Source organism: Hyaloscypha bicolor (assembly GCF_002865645.1).
Source record: "Hyaloscypha bicolor E unplaced genomic scaffold K444scaffold_117, whole genome shotgun sequence".
Lineage (NCBI taxonomy): Eukaryota > Fungi > Ascomycota > Leotiomycetes > Helotiales > Hyaloscyphaceae > Hyaloscypha > Hyaloscypha bicolor.
The window spans coordinates 1,042,067-1,063,235 of NW_020194619.1; the positions used below are offsets into that span (position 1 = coordinate 1,042,067).

General features: G+C 51.1%; 7 protein-coding genes across 7 annotated transcripts; 4 read left to right on the forward strand and 3 right to left on the reverse strand.

Annotated features, from left to right (window-relative positions):
- Nucleotides 1-39: 39 nt before the first annotated feature.
- On the reverse strand, nt 40-4,066 carry K444DRAFT_654149 (uncharacterized protein). Its single transcript, XM_024885926.1, has 2 exons — nt 3,195-4,066; nt 40-3,067 (listed from the first exon to the last, which is right to left on the reverse strand). Exons 1-2 carry the CDS (start codon nt 3,702-3,704, stop codon nt 308-310), a joined length of 3,270 nt encoding a protein of 1,089 aa, XP_024733924.1. The 5' UTR covers nt 3,705-4,066; the 3' UTR covers nt 40-307.
- On the forward strand, nt 4,044-5,176 carry K444DRAFT_44267 (PC4-domain-containing protein). Its single transcript, XM_024872851.1, has 3 exons — nt 4,044-4,526; nt 4,580-4,693; nt 4,746-5,176. The coding sequence occupies exons 1-3, from the start codon at nt 4,374-4,376 to the stop codon at nt 4,965-4,967; spliced, it is 489 nt and encodes a 162-aa protein (XP_024733925.1). The 5' UTR covers nt 4,044-4,373; the 3' UTR covers nt 4,968-5,176.
- A 517-nt stretch (nt 5,177-5,693) lies between these two features.
- On the reverse strand, nt 5,694-6,344 carry K444DRAFT_44561 (uncharacterized protein). Its single transcript, XM_024872861.1, has 2 exons — nt 6,229-6,344; nt 5,694-6,130 (listed from the first exon to the last, which is right to left on the reverse strand). The coding sequence occupies exons 1-2, from the start codon at nt 6,245-6,247 to the stop codon at nt 5,838-5,840; spliced, it is 312 nt and encodes a 103-aa protein (XP_024733926.1). The 5' UTR covers nt 6,248-6,344; the 3' UTR covers nt 5,694-5,837.
- A 1,921-nt stretch (nt 6,345-8,265) lies between these two features.
- Nucleotides 8,266-9,241, forward strand: K444DRAFT_44285 (uncharacterized protein). The gene has a single exon (XM_024872858.1). The coding sequence runs from the start codon at nt 8,535-8,537 to the stop codon at nt 9,075-9,077; it is 543 nt and encodes a 180-aa protein (XP_024733927.1). The 5' UTR covers nt 8,266-8,534; the 3' UTR covers nt 9,078-9,241.
- A 316-nt stretch (nt 9,242-9,557) lies between these two features.
- On the forward strand, nt 9,558-12,341 carry K444DRAFT_632174 (uncharacterized protein; the record flags this gene model as incomplete). The annotated part of the gene is made up of 1 exon (XM_024883451.1): nt 9,558-12,341. One exon carries the CDS (start codon nt 9,558-9,560, stop codon nt 12,339-12,341), a length of 2,784 nt encoding a protein of 927 aa, XP_024733928.1.
- Nucleotides 12,342-13,517: 1,176 nt separating this feature from the next.
- Nucleotides 13,518-17,607, reverse strand: K444DRAFT_44281 (kinase-like protein). The gene is made up of 2 exons (XM_024872857.1): nt 14,648-17,607; nt 13,518-14,596 (listed from the first exon to the last, which is right to left on the reverse strand). Exons 1-2 carry the CDS (start codon nt 17,447-17,449, stop codon nt 13,829-13,831), a joined length of 3,570 nt encoding a protein of 1,189 aa, XP_024733929.1. The 5' UTR covers nt 17,450-17,607; the 3' UTR covers nt 13,518-13,828.
- Nucleotides 17,608-19,700: 2,093 nt separating this feature from the next.
- Nucleotides 19,701-21,162, forward strand: K444DRAFT_615478 (rRNA adenine dimethylase). The gene is made up of 2 exons (XM_024880734.1): nt 19,701-20,114; nt 20,162-21,162. The coding sequence occupies exons 1-2, from the start codon at nt 19,713-19,715 to the stop codon at nt 20,909-20,911; spliced, it is 1,152 nt and encodes a 383-aa protein (XP_024733930.1). The 5' UTR covers nt 19,701-19,712; the 3' UTR covers nt 20,912-21,162.
- Nucleotides 21,163-21,169: the final 7 nt, after the last annotated feature.

A 21,169-nucleotide genomic window follows, 5' to 3' on the forward strand; every position in this document is an offset into this window, starting at 1 on the left:
GGATCTCTTCTTTATTTCGAAGGAAGAACTGGTCAAAGTGCGAAGGTTGATAGTGATTGAACCGCAAGATCCGGTATCTCGAATGATTACAAAGATATAAACAAGCCCTATAAAGAACCGGGTTCTATATTCCCACCCATCATGCAATCGTGTTCCGTGCCCCGTATACCGGTAATATATTACACTACATGTACAGTGTCCCCATGTGTACCCTCCATCTCCACATGAGCTCAAAACCAACATTTTCCACTAGGATACCACAGAGAAGAATGCTTCACCACCACCAGACGCCATCGTCAAACATCATCTATTGTGTCACAGCCCGTACGCCCTGCAAGAGAAGTCCAAACATCAAGCCCCGAGCAACTTCTTCGACCTGTAAACAATCGAAGATCCGTCCCATGGCTTCTCCTGTGGCTGCTTGGCCCATAACACCTGTCAGAGCCGCAGGGACACCCCGCTCAACCAGGAGTTTTCGGGCTTTGATCCGAAGTCGCTGTTTCTCTTCCACGGTTGGTTCTGGTGGCCAAGCTTTCAACTCATCTTCTGTAGGCAGCGTGTTTTCACGAAGCTTACGAAGGTGGGTAGCAACGCCGGAATCAGAAGTGTTTGAAACGATGATAGAATCTTGGATTAGAGACTGGATTGATGAAAGTGACGGGTTTCCAGGGCGCAGGAGGAATGTTTTGGCGGCTATCAGGAGGGTGCGACGAAATTTCCAGGCCGAAGAAAGGGTATACATCTCGTTGATCACTGCGAACATGAGTTCAATTGCTTGTCGCGTTTCTGCTTCTGTAAGTGGTGTGGCCTCCTTTCGAGGCCTTCGAGATGGAGTGATGACAGGAACCGATTCTCGCCTCGGTGCTGAGAGGGAGGCGCGCCCAGGAGATGGCTGAGACGGAGCCGTGCTTGTGGATGTCCAAGTTGTCGTGGCAAAATTGCTCTCCGTACGAGAATGAGCGGCAGAGCTTTCGTCTTGACGCCCGTAATCATCGGGCATGTCACTCGGTGGAGGAGGTAGATTCATATCGCCCATTTGGATAGGGGATGATAATGGCGTCCCTCTTCTCGAAGGGGCTCTGCTTGGATCCCGGCTCTGCGTCGTACTCCTTCGGCCACTCATGGACGACCTGGCGGAATCTGTCTTTCGAGGCTCGCGCTCACTGTCGTCTTCGGCAATGGAGTTGTAACTGGGCCTTCGTTCCATCGCGGGGATCTTTGATGGTTGTGTGCTCACGAGTGGTGGAGCTCTAAGACTATCCTCACTTGCGCGACTATTCCGAGATGCGACAACCGAGTTCATGCTGTCCATTCGTGGTAGGGTCGAGGTGGAAGAGCGGCCTCCGTGTTGCATTCCAAGGTTACTCGAACTGCCGTTTGTCGGCTTCTTCTGACCCAGGTTTCCAATGTTTGTCAGGACCCCTCCTATGACTTTGCCACCTTCTGTGACCCCTTTAGGGGCACTAGTAAGCACATCCAGCATGCCTTTCCCCATTGTCTCAAAAGCTGAAGGGGTCGGCCAACCAATACCAGGAAAGCCGTTCTTTGACCCCGAACCCGATGCCGACTGCCCTTGGTCCTTCTCGAGGAATCTCTTCATGCCTTCACTCTCTGCGAGTGGTTGAAACCAACATGCATCACGCAGATATCGCTCGAGCTCTCCTCGTAGAGACGCCTTATTGTGCTCTTTCCAACTTGGGAGATAGTTGTGCTGCTCTGTGAATGCCGTAACCCCGGAGATTTGCGCAAGCCGTCGCAAGACCTCATGCAGAGTCTCAAAATCAGGATATCTGCGAACGATCACCCACCCGGGATGATCTGATGACGCAGGCTCAATTTGTACTAAATAATCCGCATTTGGTTTGCTGCGCAACCTGCCCTTATCAGAACTTGTCGAATCGTCATAAATTATGATGTTCGCATTATGAAGAGTCGAGGAAACTGTCTTCCTTCGAGGAGCAGGCGTTCCATTTTGAAGAGCAACTGGAACAGATTCGGGAACAAGTTGATCAAAGCTCGTGAAAGAGGCACCGTTTTGGTTTGATTTGGGTGACGGTGACAAGTGCTCGGGTTTGACAGGGTCAACAAGCTTGCGTTCAGGCTCTCGTGATCTCGGCTCTTTCAAGGGCTCGTTTGATAAAGGCAATTCCGAAAATGGGTCGCTAGCAGCTCGCCGAAGGGGCGACGATGGTTCTGCAGCTCCATTCCTTAAAGAAGCCGGCGTTATGGTTGACAACTGCGTTCGCTCTGGACTGACGACGGGAGCCGCATCCAGATTCAATGCGGCATTATCCAATACTGCAGCAGCAACGGAGGTTGGTGCAACGTCCAGAAGCCTTTCCTGAGTTTGGAGCCTCTTTGCATCTTCCTCCGCAATCAACTGTGACAGTCTCTTTGCTTCCTCCATTGCCTCTTCCATGGCTTCCTCGGCTCTGCTCAAACGCTTCTTGTGTCTCCTAGTCTCCTGTTTTTGCCTTTCATTTTGTGATTTTGGGGCTTTAGCCAAATTGACGTTACCCAGGTACCCATCTATGTCAGTAAAGCCGCTACTGAGCAAGTCGTCTCCGTTTCCCATCCCGGCATCTATTGCTTGACTGAAATCCGGTTCCCCTTCTTCAAGGAGATAAACGATCCATCCGTTTATCCACTCGGGTTTCGAACAACTCTTCAACGTCATTTCTAGACACACTCCAGCCAGTATCTCTCTCAAGAATACCCTAGCAGGGTCACAATCATATGCTGGTTTCTCCAGAAAATTTTGTAATATATCTTCTGCGATCATCTTGAACTTCCTTGCTTGCTGTTTCTCACTCAGGATGTTTGCGAGGTTCGATTCGGGATTGGCGGAAAGGTATGTATATATGGCTTCCGCTGCAGGCACGTTCGTTCCTTGCGACAGAGCCATCGCGCTTGACAGCTCGTTGAGGAAGACTATTATGATGGAGGAGGAATTGGTGAGGAAGTCGAGGAAGGTGTCAGCCGGTCTTTTCCTCGACAAGTTCTGGGAGATGGAGAGAAGGAATCTAGTCAGCGTCTGGCGGGACGCTGCTGGGAAGGTCGAGTCCTTCTACAACTAATTAGCAAGATATTTCTTTGGAGGTAGAGAGCCGAGAGCGAGCCGGGAGTATGTCCTCATGCTCCCGACCAGTGAAATAGGGAGCTCGGGGCATGGGACAAAGAAATAGGCTGGTTACAGGGAGGATGGGCGAGTACCACCACTTCACATAATCTCGAATTACCGCATCCACCAGGTTGTTCAGAGCAGCCGCCGTCTCGGGTTGGAAGCCATCGAAGCTGTTCTCGGTCACGTCCTTGTCATCCTCATCTACCTCGCAGGCTCTGCGGGCCTCTCTCAGGTCCAGAATGCGCTTCACGATTTCCAGCCCAGTTTCCCTCCGCGCATCTTGAATTGAACCCGCTGTGGAGCTCTGGCCTTCCCATGTCGCATGGAGAACCACGCCGCCCAAGGCGCCAATCAATACAAGGCCAACTCTTCCCAGAATCAAATACGTGCATGCTGCCAGGCCAACAGCAATCCCACCGATCGTTTCCGTCGAGGCCGTGGATAGGAACTTTAATGCGCTAGTAGTGAGATCTTCCACGCCTGGATTCGAAGATGTGGGCTTCGGTGACGGCAGAGGCGCGGCGTCCTGTGCGGCGGCGAGCTCATCGCCGTGCTTCGTGTCTCCGATCGTGCCGTTCATCGCGCTTATATCTGCTGGCACATGCTGAATGAAGAGGGGAGCTTCTCTGCGGCAATCGTAGAGGCGTTCTTTGGAGGCCGCAATTGAGGAGGAGGGCACCGCCGACAGATAGATCCAAGGAAATGGAAATGGGGAATGCGACGGCGAGCTTGTTTTCTCCAGAGTTCCGTGAAACGGTCGGTCCCCCCACACGTAAGAGGTGTCTCCTTTTTAAAATAGCAAGGCTCGCATCAGCCCCAGATCTTGCCCCTTTCAGCTAAGTTCAAGCGAGATGGATGTGCGAATCCCTGATCTTGTAAATAGAATCATGGCAACAGATATTTCGATGGGGAAAATAGATACGCAGAGAAGGAGGCATCTCCTCTACTATTTTACTTGATCTGAAGCTGCATTAATTATATTCAGCTGGAACAGGTCAACTGCAGAGTTTTTGATATCGCTCGGTTCTCGCCGTTTTTGTGTCCGTTTTGACCAGGGTGTCAACATTCTGCTCGCGCAGCCAGACGCGCGACGTCACGTCTCCCGAATTTCTTTAAGACACAGGATCCAACCCCACCACCACACCTCATCAGCTTGCGGACATAAATTCAATCGACAATCAAAACGAAGTCTCCTTCCTCTACTCAGACCCCAATCGGAACTACCAGTCACCTTCGCACAACCACCGAAATGGTAAAGTCAAGCAAACGCGGTCGCGATGAGGCCGACACATATGAAGCGGATGACTTCGTAGAGGATGACGACGGAAGCGCTCCAAAGAGCAAGAAGAGCAGAAAGGCCGCCCCATCTAGCAGCAGCAAGTCTAAGAACAAGTTCTTCGACGTAAGTTCCCCCTAATTGATAGATTGGCGACGTTGCAAAACTGACATATTCAGCTCTCGTCTGGTCGAACCCCTAGACGAGTTGAGGTTAGTGATTTTAAGGGCTCGAAACTCGTCAACATCCGCGAGTACTACGAAAAGGATGAAGAGTGGCTCCCTGGTAAAAAGGTATTTCAGCCATTCAGGTCCGTCAAGACAGTCCTGACCCCATTGCGAGTAGGGAATATCTCTTTCTATCGATCAGTACAAGGCTCTCCTCAAGGCCATCCCAGCCATCAACGCTCAATTGAAGGACATGGGCATCGTTCTTGGCGAATCTGCAGATGCAATGGATGAGGACGAGCCTGAGGAGGAGACAAAGCCACAGAAGCGTATCAAGGGCAAAAAGACAGAGAAGGCCAACATTGAAGCAACTTCTGACGAGGATGGAGATGAGGATTGAGCATTGAGCATTGACTGGATATCGATGGCGTTCTAGGAGTAGAAAGGTTACTGGATTTGACTGGGGATATGGAATGGGAAGGGATCTGCTGTTGCAGCAATTAAGGCAAGAATACATATTCGGGACATGGACGGAATCAGAGACTATTCGACGAATTCCATTCCTACAGCCGTGACAAGACCCATTGAGGTAATCCAGATATATTCAAGCTTGTAAGGATGGCCTGGGCTTGTTGCGCACCTTTAATGCTTTCTCTCACTACGAATCGCAGAATGTAAGTAATCCAATCCCAAGCCGGTCATGCCAATCCGTCCAAAAGACTCCCTTCCCAGAATTGGGCATAATTTGAGAAACACCTACTCGAAAGTCAACGTGGCCAGGAACGCCAGATCTGCGATCGTGGAACACAGAAATGAAAACATCAACTGGAAAAGACTATTGCTTAAGCTTTGTCGTTTCTCAATTTCCCACAGGTGTCCTACTGACGAGGAAGTTGGCATATGTGAAGATTCAATTGAATCATCGTAAGCGGCCAAGTATGAGCTAGGCTCTTCTCCCCATAGCTGAGAGTGCCATCGCTAAGGATGATTTTCCCGACGTCTTGAATATATTTCCTGAATATTTTGGTCCTTGAGGAAGTTAATTATGGTGCTCCATCGCTGTACCACTCTGCCGCGGCAGGCTTTTCTCTGCGTCTTCGTGAATATTGGACTTTCCAGCTGTCGGAGCGACTTACCTTGTCTCTCGAAAGAAATTGGGTTCTTCCTTTCTTCGGATATTGGATAGGAGCTAAGACAGTTCACGACCCTTCTACAAGCCGCCATCGAACGCCTCCCACACTCTCCACAACTCTCTCAAAACCGTCTTGACCTAGGTCCCTTCCCACCCACATTCTCCGTAACCCGCCTCTAACTGGTATACCGCCTCCGCAATCGCAGCTACCGGCAAGCTCTCAACGAGAAGCCAGGTGGTAATGGCTAGAAATACATCTAGACTGTTGAGGATGTATTGTCTGTGGATCGGGAAGTACAAGTAGAAGTATGAGTAAGTGTTGGGATAAAGGAGGAAGAGGAGGCGGAGGAGCCATTTGAGGCGTGTGGTGGTGTTTGGAGTGGCGGGAGTTGAGTTTGCGGTAGGAGTCTCGTTTGGAGCCTCATTTGTGTCTGGAATTTCGTCAATGGGAACATTCTTAGTGAAGGGTGTTGCATCCAGCTGGTGCTTCAAGAGTTCGTCGAGGAGTGCTTGGCGGTATTGTAGTTACTTAATGATGTTTTGGACATTGAGTGCTTGGTCTGTGACTGCAGGGTCTATGACTGCTTGGGCGATGGCAGCTTGGTCTATAAATGCTCGATAGTTGTTGGTATCCATATTTGGTGGTTAGTTTGATGAAGGTGATTTGATATTGTGCTTCTGAAATTGTGATGATTCGTGAGGCAACATTTGAAAAATGTGATGGATTGAAAATCCTATAGAAATGAAACTTGGGATTTGGACTGACCCGAGGGATTGGGAGTTAGTTCAAGTTACTATAGAACAGATTACGGGGCCGAAATGTGACGGCCAGGGAGAAGAACATCGGGGCCTAGCAAGACCCCTATTTTTAAGCGAGCGAAGTGAGGTTCCTGACCTAGCGGGGCCTAGAATCATCGCTTTTGCTGATTGACGTAGATGACCATTCCTCCTCTGACTCCGATGCATCTACATAATCCACCACAAATGTTAACAATCAAACATCAAAGCAGACATCACTTTATCAGGAAGCCAATTTCAATTCTATAACCCCTTTCGCGAAGCTAGGATCTACAACTTTGCCATCCTGAGTGATCAAGATTTCGCCTCTCGCTGCCAAGCGTCGGGCCGCTTGCCTACACCTCTCTCTCGTCCGTGAAGGCTCTGATGCTTTAGTCCCCCCAGGAGACGATTGAAAGGCAGCTCCTGAACTTCCCTCATCCGGTTGAAAATTCTTCTTATCTTGTAGAACCTCTCGCTCTGCTTCCTCGCAAGTCACAGTAGCAGTGAGCCCCTGAATGATCCGCCGCCGAGAAAGGAGTGATAAGATCTTGCACTCAAACGTAGTATCCAACGAATTCGGCCTGATCTTGTTCTTTCTGCAAGAATCCGAGCAGTACGTTATTGCATGCCAGTTTTTCTGCGCAAGGAGATCTTATTAGTCGAGCAGAGCAGGCAGCAGGTAAGGGGCAAAATCATGACGGAGGAAAACGGATCATGCGGCGAGGGTGCAAAAGAAACATGTATTTGGAAGACAGTGAAGCCGCCGGGTCGACTAACTGTATTGTGAGACAAGCTTGGCCATTTCTCTGAGAACTTGTGTAAAGAGCGTTCCCTTGGCGGCAGTGAGAGATTTGGGGGCCGCTTGAGCCCCCAAATCCCGCGTGCCTTGGAGACATTTCTTGGCCAAGCGTTGAAATCATGAGATGATGCAACAGACACAGAAAAAGGAATAACGGCTCACCTCCCACTTCTTCCTCTAGCTTATTTGACGGCCACAAGTTGCACATATCTTCCGGAGAGCTGAGCCAGTGACTTGGCTCATCCTTCTGCGCTGACAATTTCGATGTGTTGTTCAATAAGGTCATGCTACACGTGAGCGCACGGCGTGGGGGCTGCCAAAGAGGCGTTGAGTGACAGTGAGTGAGAGAGTGAGTGGGTGAGTCCGGTAGGTGTCTCGCATCAGATGGCGATCCCGCAGGAACCCGGTACCGTTCCGTACAGTAATTGGGCCCAGAAGCGTGGGACCGTCTGGAGCGGCGCCTGTCGCCTTCTGGAACGTTGAAACGTGGACGAGTGAGCTGCAGAGGCCGCGATGACCCGCGAGCGAGGAAGGCGACCAGCGTTACAATCGGAGATCGGAGAAGGAATTGATTTGAGTGTTTGCTTGCTTGCTTGCTTGCTTGCTTGCTTGCTTGCTTGTTTGGTTCTCGAAAGGGGGGAGCTACATGCGACGCGGAGCAAAGCGGTCCAACCCGGTCCTCGCACTTTCACTGTGAGAAGGTCAAGTCCACGTCGGAGCTTTGCTCCTGAGCCCGCCCCGTACCACACAGCACCTCGACGGCATGATGTCAAGCACTGCTAGGCGCATCGTGTACATCGTGTAAATCGGGGGGATGGGATGGGATGGGCCTCGAAATTGCCCGATGCGGTGGACATGGGAATCCTGCGCGCGGTCTGGAATGCCATCTTCGTGCGCGGCGCACATCCACGATTGCCTGAGCAAGATAGAGTACAGGTTTCTGGCACTTTTTGCAATTCGATGATGTATACTTTGGTACAGTAAAGGAGTACCTTGGGGTCAAGTGACTGCTGCTGTGCCTCACCAGCCAACGGTATTCGGTGGCCCCAGCCACAGTTGCCCCTCGACCTGTCAGCGTCAGCCTCGGGCCTCCCGCACCTCCATGACTGATCGATCTTCTCTTCCTTCGCGTTCCGTCACTTCCTATTGCCTTTCCGAGCACCATGCTGACGCAGCCCCTGCTGCTCTTGACGGACGGCGGCAGGGGGGAGGGGGGCGTGTCGGGAGAGTGAAGCGTGGAAAAGTTGCTCGTTTGCATGCTTCACTGCTCACGAAAGCCGCCTCCCCAATTGGCATGGCTCCAGGAGTCCAGGAGTACAGGCACTTGCCCAGCACCCCGGCAACGGCACCACTCAGCAACATTGCCGGTCCCCCTCGAGCTCGAGGCTCGATGCACTGACACTGGCACAATTGGGCCCAAAAGGGACGTCGGCATCGGCATCGGCCCCGTGAACGGCCTTGCAGCAGACAACAAGGGGCTGCCAGGCTGCCAGGCTGCCATGCTTCCATGCGCTGGGACAATGTCTGTCCTGGAGGGTAGATGCAATGAAGCAGAGATGATGGAGAGGGGGAGATGCCATAGCGTTTGCACTGTGAGACGGAGACAGAGACAGAGACAGAGACAGAGACAGACGACTCTACCTGAGCCCGTTTCTGCAGCCAGCCAGCTCCGCTTCGGGTCTGGGCTCACCGCTGGTCACTGTTCTGTCCTGCTCTGTCCTTCTCTGCCCTCTCGTTCTTCCGACTGTGCTGTGCTGTGCTTTGCGGTGATGTGCTGTCCTGTCCTGTCCTGTCCGTAAACTGCTGGCCTTGTCCAAAGGCCCGCTCGCTCGCTTCGGCCCCTGTGCCAGGCCACCCGGCTATGCAAACGGCAGCCGTTCCAGGCCCCAAAATCAGATCAGCGTCCCCACACTGCTGGCTGGCCTGATGGGACACCACGACACCCACTGAAAAGTCCAAGTCAAGTCCCAAGGCCAACTCCACGGCCAGAGTCTCTCAACGTCCCCTTCCCCTTCCCCTTCCACTCCTCCTCCTCCTCCCACGCCCACGCCACCTCCGATACTCCCATAAACAACGGCAACTACACACGACGACCTACAAGTCATCCCTCCTTCATGTCTCTCCGTCACCCACGCTAATTTCTGGTCCACTGCTCCGGAATCCTGGGCACTGGACTCTCTAGCAACGTCGGGACTGATCCCTATTCGCGTGGTGGCTGCGCGACTGGAGTCCACTTCTCCCCCCTCGACTCCCATCTTCTTAAACCAAGCCAGACAGCCATGGACGACAAACACTTCGCCCCCATAACGGGCGCGACCCAGCAAACAGTAGAGGCGGTCAACGGTACAGCACCCCCTGCCAGTGAACAAACGGTTGCCAATACATCGAAGCCCGCACGCGATACTTCAATACCCCCAACGAAGAAATTACTACCAAAGCGGACTCCCTCTGCCGCGAGTTCACCCAACCCGTCGAGAGAGTCATCCCCCAACCGGCCATCACTTAAAACTAGCACCTCTGCCCGTTCAACCACCGGTCCAGGCCGGTCGAGAAAGAACAGCACCCAAGACCTCAGTCCATCTCGCTCGGCCAGCACGAACACAAACCCACCCTCTGCTGCAGCCCAACAAAGAGCATTATCTGCAGCCTCCATTCCGACCCTTCATCCTGCCTCCTCGGACACCACAATCAAGGCACCCGTACCACAGAAACCCTCCGTCACCTCCGATATCAAAGAGACTCCTCGCTGGCCGGTATCTCCAAGACTACGCTCCCCTCCTCCCGTCAACAGACCATCTATCATCAGTCCCCGCAAGACCGACCAAGAGTTTCATGGAATCAATGTACATCGAATACCACATTCAGCAGAACAGCAGGAAGGAAAGGCTGCGACGGACAGTGACGCAGAAGACACGTTATCAGTACCGGGTATGAGAACACCGGCGAGAGGGGCAAGCGGGGGAAGTTCTACACTGGAAACTGTGCAAGAGATTAGTCAACCAAACACCCCGGGGAATTCCCTCGATGGCGCACTGGAGAGGGTGGTAAATGGAACGTCGACGTTAACAGAAGAGAATTCTGTGGAACATGCCGGCATGACACTCAAGTCAAAACCTAGCCTCCTTGCCAATGAGAGTGGCAGTGAGAGTGGAGGAAAGGGGGAGATCAAAATGAGATCTACTTCAGTGGCCCCGCCTCCTGTTGTACGGCCTAGTGGTCCTGCCTCCAAGCCTTTCAGTGCCGGTGTGGGGAGGGGGAAGCCGTCTGGCGAGGGATCCAGCAGGAATATGACAGTCGAAACAGAGACCGTCAGTTCAATACCGCAAGTTGCTGTTGGAGGGCCGGCTGGAGGAAGCAATGGCAGTATTCGCGCCAAACCGAGTTCGGAAACCATTCGACCAAAGAAAGAAAAGAAGAAGACTGCTCGCAAAGCCCCATCAGTCACTTCAGGCACGGGTGAGCTACCGAATTCATCAAAGCCCCGAGTCCGTCATCATCACCACCACCACCACTCGGTCAGAGTAGATATCTCAGATCTATCTGCTCCTTGGCCAGCTGAATTGGCAAACGGTCAAGGGTCGTTTTCGCCTACGGAGAGCAGCAGTGCAACAAGCCCTGAGCGTCCAGCGACTCTAGGGTCTCGTAGACCAAGCTTTTCTTTTCATGGTGTCAGTTATATGCTAACAGGGGGTGTTGCAGCGTCCACAAAAGCGGATATCTTTGAGGCCAAAGTCGCCAGCGCCGTTGATGAAGCCAATTCTTCTGACTCGGAAGAGACTTTTGTCTACGAATCGAATCCTCCAGACGCTAACGACCGACCTCGACGCTTCCACTCACGTACCCCAAGCGCAACATCGATGGCGAGTCAAGTTGATCAACGGAATGGTGTACGGGCATTCATGGATGGTCAGCATAGCGTCGCCATGAAGAAGAGCATGAAGTTCGCAAACTCATACAACAGTACTGGAGCCGACTCGACAACCGGGGATGATGACGGGAAAGGTACAGCAAGAAGTAACATGGGCACGGGGAGAGGCACGACACATCACCATCACATCGGTGGCCGATGGGGCCGCAACGGCGGCAATGGCCACCCCTCACTCTTTGATAACGAATCTCCTTTTGCAAATGCAACCAAGCCGAAAGTGGCAGCAAATACCCCTAGATATGCGGGGCGGCCCGAGAGTCCCAGAGTAGGGAATGTGAGGATGGCGGGTAATGGGAAGAAGTCACAAATCTCGTCTGGGTATGATCTCGATGACGGAGCAGATGACGAGCGTACTCCCCTCATGTCGACCGTTCGATCGAGCAGGTCAAACCGGAGTCGACGACCACTCGTATCTTCGATGCGACAACTCGAGCACCAAGCATCGCGACATAATCGCTCGTTCCTGGCTCGGTTTGCAGGGTGTTTGGTTGTATCTGTCATGATAATCTTCGTCATTTCTGGGGCAATCGCATTTGTATTCGCTACAACGCAACCTCTCGAGGATGTGGAGGTTCTAGCACTCAAGAATGTCCTTGCAAGTGAGCAGGATGTCATCCTGGACATGAAGGTACAAGCACGAAATCCAAATTTGGTAGGCGTCACCATCGACTCGACAGATCTGGTCGTCTTTGCCAAGTCGAAATACGCAGGGACGGATTCAGAGTGGTGGCAGCATCCTCATAATGGAGACATGAAGTGGGGGATGAGAAAACGAGACGACGATCCTATGGATCCCCCACAAGGCGATGATCCAAACACAAATCTAAACTTGGAGATTGGATATGTCTACGAGTTTGATAGTCCTCTGACCTTCGACGGCTCACCATTCTCACACGAACTGACCTCTTCGTTGGGGCAAATCCGCGTCACCCACCCTGGCAACAAGACCGTTCCAGCCGGAAGCGAGCGCTGGGGACGAGTCCTACAGCACGAGTTCGAACTTATTGTGCGAGGCACACTGAAATACACACTTCCCTTGAGTCAGAGGCTTAGAAGTATCAGCGTCAAAGGCCAAGTTACGGTTCAACCTAATGCAGCGGATCAGGACCCGGACACTGTGCATATAATCATCTGAGGATCCTGCCGCAACACACACCTCGTCGACATCACGACATCTCATTTGTCAATCATCATCTTGCTTCTTCACTGTACATTGAGCGAGTCCGCATTTTTTTCTGGGTTTTTTAAAGCGTGGGCTGGGCAACAAAGAAGGCGTCAAAATTCAAAATATATCAAAGTGTTACAGGATGGGCTAACTCCATTGGACAAATCCATGGCGGAATGGAATGAAGCGGAACGAAAGGAAAAGCCAAAAGCCCTTTGCATGCGTTGCTTGCGGTGTTTTCTTGCTCTCGTTGAGGGGTTTTTTTTTTGTTTTTTTTGTTGCTTTTGCAAAGGGATTGCGGTTAGGATTTGGGGCTTCCCTTTTGTTCTTCATGGATGGGGGTGTTTTTCTCGGACAAGGCGAAATCAACATAGACGGCAGAATACCATAAGACTCGGAGCAAAACTTGACGAGCAAGTCGTCAGCGAGACTCCTTTTAACGGCCGATAGTATGATTGTGGTTACATGGGGCGTGTAGAGTAAGGCGAGATAGGGCGGGTAGGGAGTGGAGGATGTACAAATGGACCCCTGGAAGAACGGATGGGTGGATGGTGGATTGGGATTGGGAGTGGGTGAGCTGATGATGATGAGGCAGCAGAAGAGCGAGAAGTGGCGGCGGTTGATAAGTGATCTATATATGCTCGGCGGATGTAGCAGAGCAGAGCAGAACAGAGCAGACAGATATGAAATGAAGTGAAGTAGACTGAACAAGTACTTATGACATTTCTATGTAGCATGTGTGATTTTGACTTCACCTGTATCCAAAGCCTCCTCCAAAGAGATATGAATGTTCCATCAGAGGCCCGGCATGTTTGAATGTGGCGAGGGAGCAGCATGCTCTCAACACCCCAAACTACGATTGGGATCACAACTCAAGATATGCTGCTAATGTCTTCATCTATCTCAATTCATCTATGAATTCTTCAGTCTCTCTAGAGACATACAAACAACACCCAAGCCAGTGACCTTGATCAATATTTACATGGGGTTTCAAATCCATTGACCTGCATTCCATGTTCCGCCTCCCAGCCTTCCATTCCACACCTCAACAAGACTCAAAACATATCCCATACAAAGCAACCAAATCATGGTTAAGCTAAGCAATGATAGTGTTAAAACATCTGATCCATCTCAGAACTCTTCAAAGCAACAAGCAGCAAAGTCATCATAATCGCCAACATTGAACTCGTCCAGCTGACCGAATGCGAGTCTATCGTCCGTTTTCGTGGTCTCGTGAATGCGTAAAAAACAGTCAAAGTCGCCTCGAATATTATGTAAAGTAAGCGTAAGGCTCATAAAGCTGGTAATGTATGCCGTCGTCATTCGTATCCGGTCTGCGTTGTGGCCATGCCATGATATTTTTCCAACGCCCTAAGGTCGACTTCAAATTCAAGGAGTCGAATCCAACCTTGCCAGTCCTATCCAGGAAGGAGCGAGTTATCTGAGCAAGATCCCAGTCAAACATCCATCATTTCAGCATCATCAGCCAGCACGTGATCAGCTGGACCCCAATTCCCCTCGAAGACCGTTGCACCAGCACGACGGCGTGATTGTACCCAACGAACTCCTTGAGCCTGGAGAACTTGCTGGATGATCGGGCGGTCGTGAGGGGCTGGCGATATCATCCATAGGATTAGCTTTGTGAGCGTGTCTTCGTGATCCGCGTGCTTGATGAAGGAGGGTGCTCGATGAAGTTCACCCCTTCTCGCGGAGCCGAAGAGATTCGCAGGGTCGTGGGAGAGTGATTTGTTGGAACCCCCGTAGTTTCGCTTGCGAGTGTGCATTGATGGTGATCCAAAATCGGCCTCAATCTCATCATCGCTGCCGAATGATTCCATGCCGATGTCACCGTCTTCCAAGGGAATGCCAGTCGCATCTCGAGGTATGGCACTGTCGATGCTCGAGCTGAGGCTCGGTACATCACTGATATCGCCAGACCGAAGACGGTGCCAGGTCGCGCCATTGTCTGGGAGCTGAACGTTTCCGGCGATCTCAAGCATGATGAGACCAAGGGCGAAGACATCAGCTGGTTTATCGTATTGACCCAAGAGGATCTCGGGGCCGATGTATTCGCGATCGCCTTCGCCTTCAATACCTGGTTCTGCAGGCCAAGATGTTGCCATGCCAAAGTCGGCAATCTTCAAGACACCTTCAAAGGTAATGAGGATGTTGGCGGGTTTGAGATCTAAATGGATGTATCCATGTTCATGAACATGCTGCAGACCCTAGATGTCAAAATTAGCTTTGATATAAAAAGGCGCTAAATTGAGACTTACCAGGCTGAGTTCAAGCATGATCTTCCAGATCCGAAAATCATCCAATCTTCCCTTCCGTCCGACCTGGGCGAGAAATAGGTCCAGACTGCCCTCCTCGCAAAATTCGGTTTGAATGTATAAGTAATTCTTCTCTTCCCAGCTGTCGATAAGATGTACGACGTGATCAGAATGTCCAAGTGCTTTGAGCACCTTGACTTCCTGCAGTTTCCGTTGACGGTCCCTGGTGCCTTGATAAGGCTGTCGTGACTTCTTTACAGCGAAGACTCGTTCTGGCATAGGCGATGGGGGTGTTCCTCCTTGCGAAGGGGTGCTGGTGCCGAAATAAAAAGACTGGTTCGTGGTAGCAAGACGAGAGGTTTGCGTGACTCGGTAGACTTGGGAGAATTCTCCTGTGCCTATCATCTCGACCTTCTCGAATCTTGACGTGAGAGATTCATCGAATTCTGCTGGGGCGAAGGTACTGATGGGAGTAGTGCTAAGTCGTCGTTCTCCAACCATTGGGAAGTACTCTCGTCCGGTCGTCGGAGTAGCAGGAGGCGGCATGGATGCATTGATAGCGCCTGACTTTACAGCCTGACCATCCCTTGGGTTTGAGATGGAAAGGCCACTAGGGTCAGGCGGAAGCATACCATCCTGAGGGGTGTGAGGTGATAGCCTCTCGATGAAATCTATGCGCTCCAACGGACTCGCTGGAGCAACGTGACTGACTTTAGCAAAACCGGGCTTCCTAGGACTCAGGAACGGAGCAGTAAGAGATTTGGGAATCAGCGGTGTCGGAGACTGAATACTTGGCCCTCGAAGCACCCGAGATCTGCTCAGGGTTGGCGCCGAGTCTGAGGGCTTCAGAGAAAACCGACCATGCGCTGTAGTTGGAGAATTGTTCATATCCATAGATGCATCGCTGTCCTCTGCATCCGGATCGCCTGGACTTGTGAAGAGGTTCAACTTACTACTGGTTCTTGTGAGTTTCTTTGCCATGCCACATCCAACTGCAGAGGCCGGAAAGCTTCGATGAATACTTGGACTGCCATTGTTTTGCTGGTGAGTAAGAGCTTGCTTCGTTGGCGTAGGTGGCAGCTCGAAGTCAGTGCTGGATTGACTGTCTCCCTTTGCATCAGGTGATCCCCCACTATCATCGCCATCCACACTGAGAAAGCTTCCACGCCTCGTCAGCCCTTTGTTGCCGAAAACGCTCCCAAACACCCCAGTTCCCTTTCCAAAAGTGCCTTGAACTGTCGAATTGCCATGGGGATTGAAAGGTGTCGACGGATTTCCAAAGGAATGGCGAATATGTCGAGCCTTTGCAATAGCACTGCCAAGAATCGGAGCAGGATATGTGGCGAAAGCATTGACCTGCTTCTTGCATGGAGTATCCGGCACGTTCTTCCCGCCACCACGAAGGAGCTGTGGTTCTTCCGGGTTTCTATTGACCTTGGAAACGAGACCAGTGGTAGCAAATGCAGCCGGGAGAGGTTTGACAGACTTGTAATTCTGAGGGGTCTCGAATGAAGCATTTGCGCCTGAGCTGGGCTCTAGAGCAAATGGTCTTAATGATCCAGCAGGCAATGACTTGGAGAAGTCCAATTTTGGCCTAGGCTGCTGGCCGAAGTGAGCGGGAACATGAGTAGGAGACTCGTCCATTAAGCTCGAGCTTGACGATGAAGTGGTCATAGTCCGTGACAGGGGGTGGGGTTGGTGTGTGGAATGATTGACCACGTGCATCGATGGATTAGGAAGGGCGCCCTGTGAGGAAAAGGGGCTTTCGCGAGCCATAGGAGGCATAAACTGATCCAGTGACAAACGAGGTCGATTCTTCACAGGAGTTGGAGTTGGCGCATCTGGGGCAGCGCCTGTCAATTGCTGAGCAGCCAGCATGTGCGCTGCGTGTCTGCGGCCCCAAGATGTCTTCTCACCATGCCTCTGCTGAAGAGTAGACTTTCGCAAGGATGATGATCGTCTAGGCATCGACGTGAATGAGGAAGGACTTTCGGATGTGATCGATGCCGTTGATAATTCATACTCGTGATTCGAATCATCGTGAATTTCGAAATGCGATGAGGATGACGGTCCGTGGTCAAAGACGTTGAAATCTTGACCAAAGCTTGCTGAACCGTGTAAACTTCTTCGCTTTGCGACAGGGCTGCCCAAGCTTGCTTGATCAAGGTTCATGATCGCGTCGCTACGCTTGAGAGGGCTCGAGGTTGTCGAAGTCACATTGCAATCATTCGCGCCATCACCACCAAGTCGCGACAAGGCGTGATTGATTGGTCCCGCGACATCCATATGGAAGGGCATCCTAGATACGCGCTCGAAACTCTTTCGCTCTGCAGGACTGCTGCTTCTGCTGTTCTCTTGCCCAACTACAGAAGCAGCCGAAGAAGTTGGAGGCGCATTCCCAGCGTCCGATGCTTGGCTCAAAGCGCGCTTCATCGGGCTTCGAGGAGAGGTCCGAGTACGCGACGAAGATCGAGGCGGAGCTGCTTTCGCCCGTGTAGAGGATCGCAAGGCCAGTTTCGCGCTTGGTGGGAAGGGAACTGCAAGTGGCGAAGGGGTGTGCGGAGGATTGCTGGGTGCGAAGATGCTTGAGTGTGAGGTTGTTCGTTTCGGTGGGGATAATGGAGACGGCGACAATGGCGATTTGGGAGATGAGCTCGGTGACTTTGTAACTAGGCGAAACTTCGATGGAGATCTCGAGAGTGATCGCCTCAGAGATCTCACCGCGCTGGTTACATCAACATGGTGGACGTGTGTTGGAGAAGGCAACGTGAGTGTTCCGCCACCACCGTTTGAATACGACCCCATGATAGAGGTTGGAATGCGATAACTTTCGCCTGATACCAGAGATGGGGATGAGAGAATCTCTCAGTTGATATCGGAGATTATTCGTCAGACCGCATAGAGATGTGGCAGAAGGGAATCCTTCTTATTGGGCTTGTCGTCCTGCAAGGAAGAGTATAAGTTCGACGAAACGACGTTGTTGGTGTTTTGCAGACAATGGAGGCTAATGTTGAGTATTCGATAAGAACAGGAATCGGGCTGTATATTGACTCGGTCGGTGGGTGTTCCAGGAATGCTTCGTGGCGATTGCGATGACTCGATACCGAGCGGAATGTTGGCTTCACGTCAGGAGGAGCATGACCACGCAATCGATTTCTTGCCGGCACCAATGCTCTCTCACCAGCCCCAGAATATGTCGAAAAGCAGGTCGTTGATCGCCAGGGTCCAGATATAGGGTCGAGAGGATGAGAATGGGAATGTCGAGGTGGTTGAGGAAATTATGGCGGAGAAAAGTGGACTTGGTCCGGCTTCCTGTGTAAACAAAAGTTTGGACGCGTCGCGATGTGGCAATCGCGACAGGCCAGACCGCGCTTCCCTTCCCGCCTCGCTTGGAACAACAACAATGGATGCACGAAACGAGAGGAAAGCAACTCAAATCAGCACCACATGAAGCTGAAGTGGAACTGAAGTGGAATGCAGTTGAGGCGAGGTGTTTGGTCGATGTTCGTCTGAATTCTGGAGTTTCAAGAAGTTCTGCTCCTGCATATGTGCCGTTCCGTGAGAACTCAGGGTCGCGGAGTGTGTTGGCTGCTGCTCCAATGAGCCAATCAATGCATGAGATGGCCACCATGCATGACGCCGCGACGGCTGCTGCCGAAAGCCCGTTTCTCAAAGTCGAAGAGCAGTGGGCACAAGGACCAAGGGTCTCCGGACTGCAAGATCTGCGCTCCCAGACACCTGCCATGGCAGTGCAGTGCCGCGGCTGGCTTGATCGCCAGGGACGGATGCCACGTCTGCTCTTTCCTCGAACCCGAAGTTTGAGGATCCTCCTCGTCATTCCTAGGTCTGGCGGGCAGACTGATGATCTTTTGATGTTTTCTACTCCTTTGTTTACTTTTGCTCTCGTCATCAGAACAACAACAACAACAAACAACGCGTCAACAATAACAGTGGCTATTTCCGCCTTTCGTATTGTTTGCTCTCCGGCATCCCAGCTCGGCCTCTCCAAGATCAGAGTTGCCGGGGATCCAAGATTGCCGACAAGGGGAGAACGGTCCACCTTTGAGATTTTAGTGATTGTTAGTGGGATTTGAGTAAAGAGGGGGTTTGCCGCATAATCTAGTTTTATTGTCAAGTACAAACATGCAATTTCCAGAACAATTACCCCTGGAAGAGAACATCCGAGCTATCAGACCGAAGATCGATCCTTGAGGATGATTCTTTGAGCTGTGAGACATCTCATCTAACCCACGTCCACATTTTGAGAGGCGGTACAGTATCAAGTCCCTATCGATATCGATGGGAACGCGGACAGCTATCCGATAGAGCACGATAACAGACCGAAGCCGATTATCATTTTCCTCTTTTGCAATACATTCCTCCCTTCTCAGTGGAAGGCCTGCCATATTCACGGCTAGTCGGTCAGCCATTTGCATGCGCAATCACCAATCTGCTTTGGGCTGTTCAATTTCTTAACTCCTGTGATGCATACATGCATGCTTCCAAATCTATTCGAAGTGATCTACGCCGAGTTATAAACTTTCTAGCTCTTTCAATATGCCCAATCAGAAAGGACCATTCTTTAAAGCAGAAGTGTGATCGGTCATAATACTGAGGAAGAACCCCCTTAATGTAAAATCACGTGACTGATTTCAATTCTTGGAAGACACACATTAACCACACGTTGAAACTTGGAAAGACCGGAATTTGGAAGAGAGAAGTTACAAAAGTCAACTATCTTTTAAAATCTCTTGCAGGATCATAATTTCATACGATATTCAATAAAATTGAGCAAAGGAAAATATAGAAAGCGAGGGATTAGAGCAGTTTATCTTTCGGTGCTCACCAGCCCGTAGAGGCCTCCCCATTTTGAAGCTGGCTTGAATTACAATTCATTAGTCTGCAAAGCTCTTACATCAAAGCAAAGAGTGACCCAACAGTGGATGAGATCCACATGACACCAAGCTCCCACATCCACGTGACTTAACGAGCCCCACTCAGATAACCGATAACGATAAAAAAAGTTTCCCCCCGACCTCGAGTGCTTTTTGCTCTTCAACTGCACAGGATGGGCAAACTCAAGTCCAATAAGCGCAACAGCGCTGCCGCCGGTTCTTCTCCATACTCGAAAGCACAAACCACTACTAACAATGTCTTCAAATTCAACACCAATGTCGGCCAACACATTCTCAAGAATCCAGGTGTCGCAGAAGCCATTGTCGCGAAAGCCAACCTCAAGCCCTCTGACGTTGTCCTCGAAGTGGGCCCAGGTACCGGTAACTTGACAGTCCGCATACTAGAAAAGGCAAAGAAGGTTATAGCTGTGGAATTAGACCCTAGGATGGCGGCGGAAGTGACGAAGCGGCTTCAAGGTCGAACCGAACAGAAGAAACTAGAGGTTTTACTGGGAGATGTGATCAAAACCGAGTTGCCGCATTTTGATGTTTGCATTAGCAATACGCCTTACCAGGTACGTCAACCCTGAAATGGGAAATCATGGTAGCTAATGTGAGTCAGATCTCCAGTCCTCTAGTCTTCAAGCTCCTTGCCCTGCCTAATCCACCCCGAACCTCGATCCTCATGTTTCAGCGCGAATTCGCACTGCGGCTAACAGCACGACCGGGAGACGCCTTGTACTGCCGTTTATCGGTCAACGCGCAGTTCTGGGCCAAGATTACGCATATCATGAAAGTTGGAAAGAACAATTTCAGGCCTCCGCCACAGGTCGAGTCCTCAGTTGTCCGAATAGAGCCGAAATTAGGGAGCGAACGACCGGGCGTCAGCTGGGACGAGTGGGACGGAATGCTGAGAATCTGCTTCGTTAGAAAGAATAAGACGTTGAGGGCCAGTTGGCTTGGAACCAAGGAGGTGTTGGCAATGGTGGAGAGAAATTATAGAGTATGGTGTGCGATGAACAGTGTTGCCGTCGATGATACGGTGGTTGGAGAGGAGGAAGAGATGGAGGTTGATGAGTGCCCTGGGGACACGGAGGAAGAGGAGTGGGGTGGGATAATGGATGTGGATGAAGAAGCTGATGACCGGCCTTCGTTCTTCAAAGAAGAAGCGGAGAGGGTCTCGAAAGCAAATGGCACCAAGACGAAGAGCAAAAAGAAGAAGACCAGGGTTGCTGAACTTGTCCGGGAGAAGATCAGGAAGGTTTTAGAGGATGTTACCGAACTGGCGGATCAGAGAGCCGCAAAGTGTGATGAGAACGACTTTCTGCGGTTGTTGTCTGGGTTCAACGATGAGGGTATACATTTTGCATGAGATGGATTATACAATGGAATTTTCGACATGATTTTAGCATGGCGTTGGGGTTTATTTGAAGGGAAATGACAAAAAGCTTGGAGTTTAATTTGCCGGGCATCAAGTTGTCATGTAGACGTGGTCTTGGCAGGAGGCCCAATTTTCTCTCCGCCAATCTGGAGATAAGCCTGCCATGAAATAGATTCACAAAATTCGATCAGTGTTTTCAAGTGCTTGTCACGAAGGATAGACTCAAAAGCTCGGAGGTGAAATGCATCA

What these genes read in the sequence shown, in the direction of transcription:
- K444DRAFT_44281 (XM_024872857.1), bottom strand. Translation starts at nt 17,449, where the DNA reads ATGGGGTCGTATTCAAACGGTGGTGGCGGAACACTCACGTTGCCTTCT. An exon ending in TCATGCTTGAACTCAGCCTG is followed by an intron (nt 14,597 to 14,647) that starts GTAAGTCTCAAT and finishes TTTGACATCTAG; the next exon opens with GGTCTGCAGCATGTTCATGA.
- K444DRAFT_44285 (XM_024872858.1), top strand. Translation starts at nt 8,535, where the DNA reads ATGCTTCACTGCTCACGAAAGCCGCCTCCCCAATTGGCATGGCTCCAG.
- K444DRAFT_44267 (XM_024872851.1), top strand. Translation starts at nt 4,374, where the DNA reads ATGGTAAAGTCAAGCAAACGCGGTCGCGATGAGGCCGACACATATGAA. An exon ending in CTAAGAACAAGTTCTTCGAC is followed by an intron (nt 4,527 to 4,579) that starts GTAAGTTCCCCC and finishes TGACATATTCAG; the next exon opens with CTCTCGTCTGGTCGAACCCC. An exon ending in AGTGGCTCCCTGGTAAAAAG is followed by an intron (nt 4,694 to 4,745) that starts GTATTTCAGCCA and finishes CATTGCGAGTAG; the next exon opens with GGAATATCTCTTTCTATCGA.
- K444DRAFT_615478 (XM_024880734.1), top strand. Translation starts at nt 19,713, where the DNA reads ATGGGCAAACTCAAGTCCAATAAGCGCAACAGCGCTGCCGCCGGTTCT. An exon ending in TTAGCAATACGCCTTACCAG is followed by an intron (nt 20,115 to 20,161) that starts GTACGTCAACCC and finishes AATGTGAGTCAG; the next exon opens with ATCTCCAGTCCTCTAGTCTT.
- K444DRAFT_654149 (XM_024885926.1), bottom strand. Translation starts at nt 3,704, where the DNA reads ATGAACGGCACGATCGGAGACACGAAGCACGGCGATGAGCTCGCCGCC. An exon ending in GGTACTCGCCCATCCTCCCT is followed by an intron (nt 3,068 to 3,194) that starts GTAACCAGCCTA and finishes AATTAGTTGTAG; the next exon opens with AAGGACTCGACCTTCCCAGC.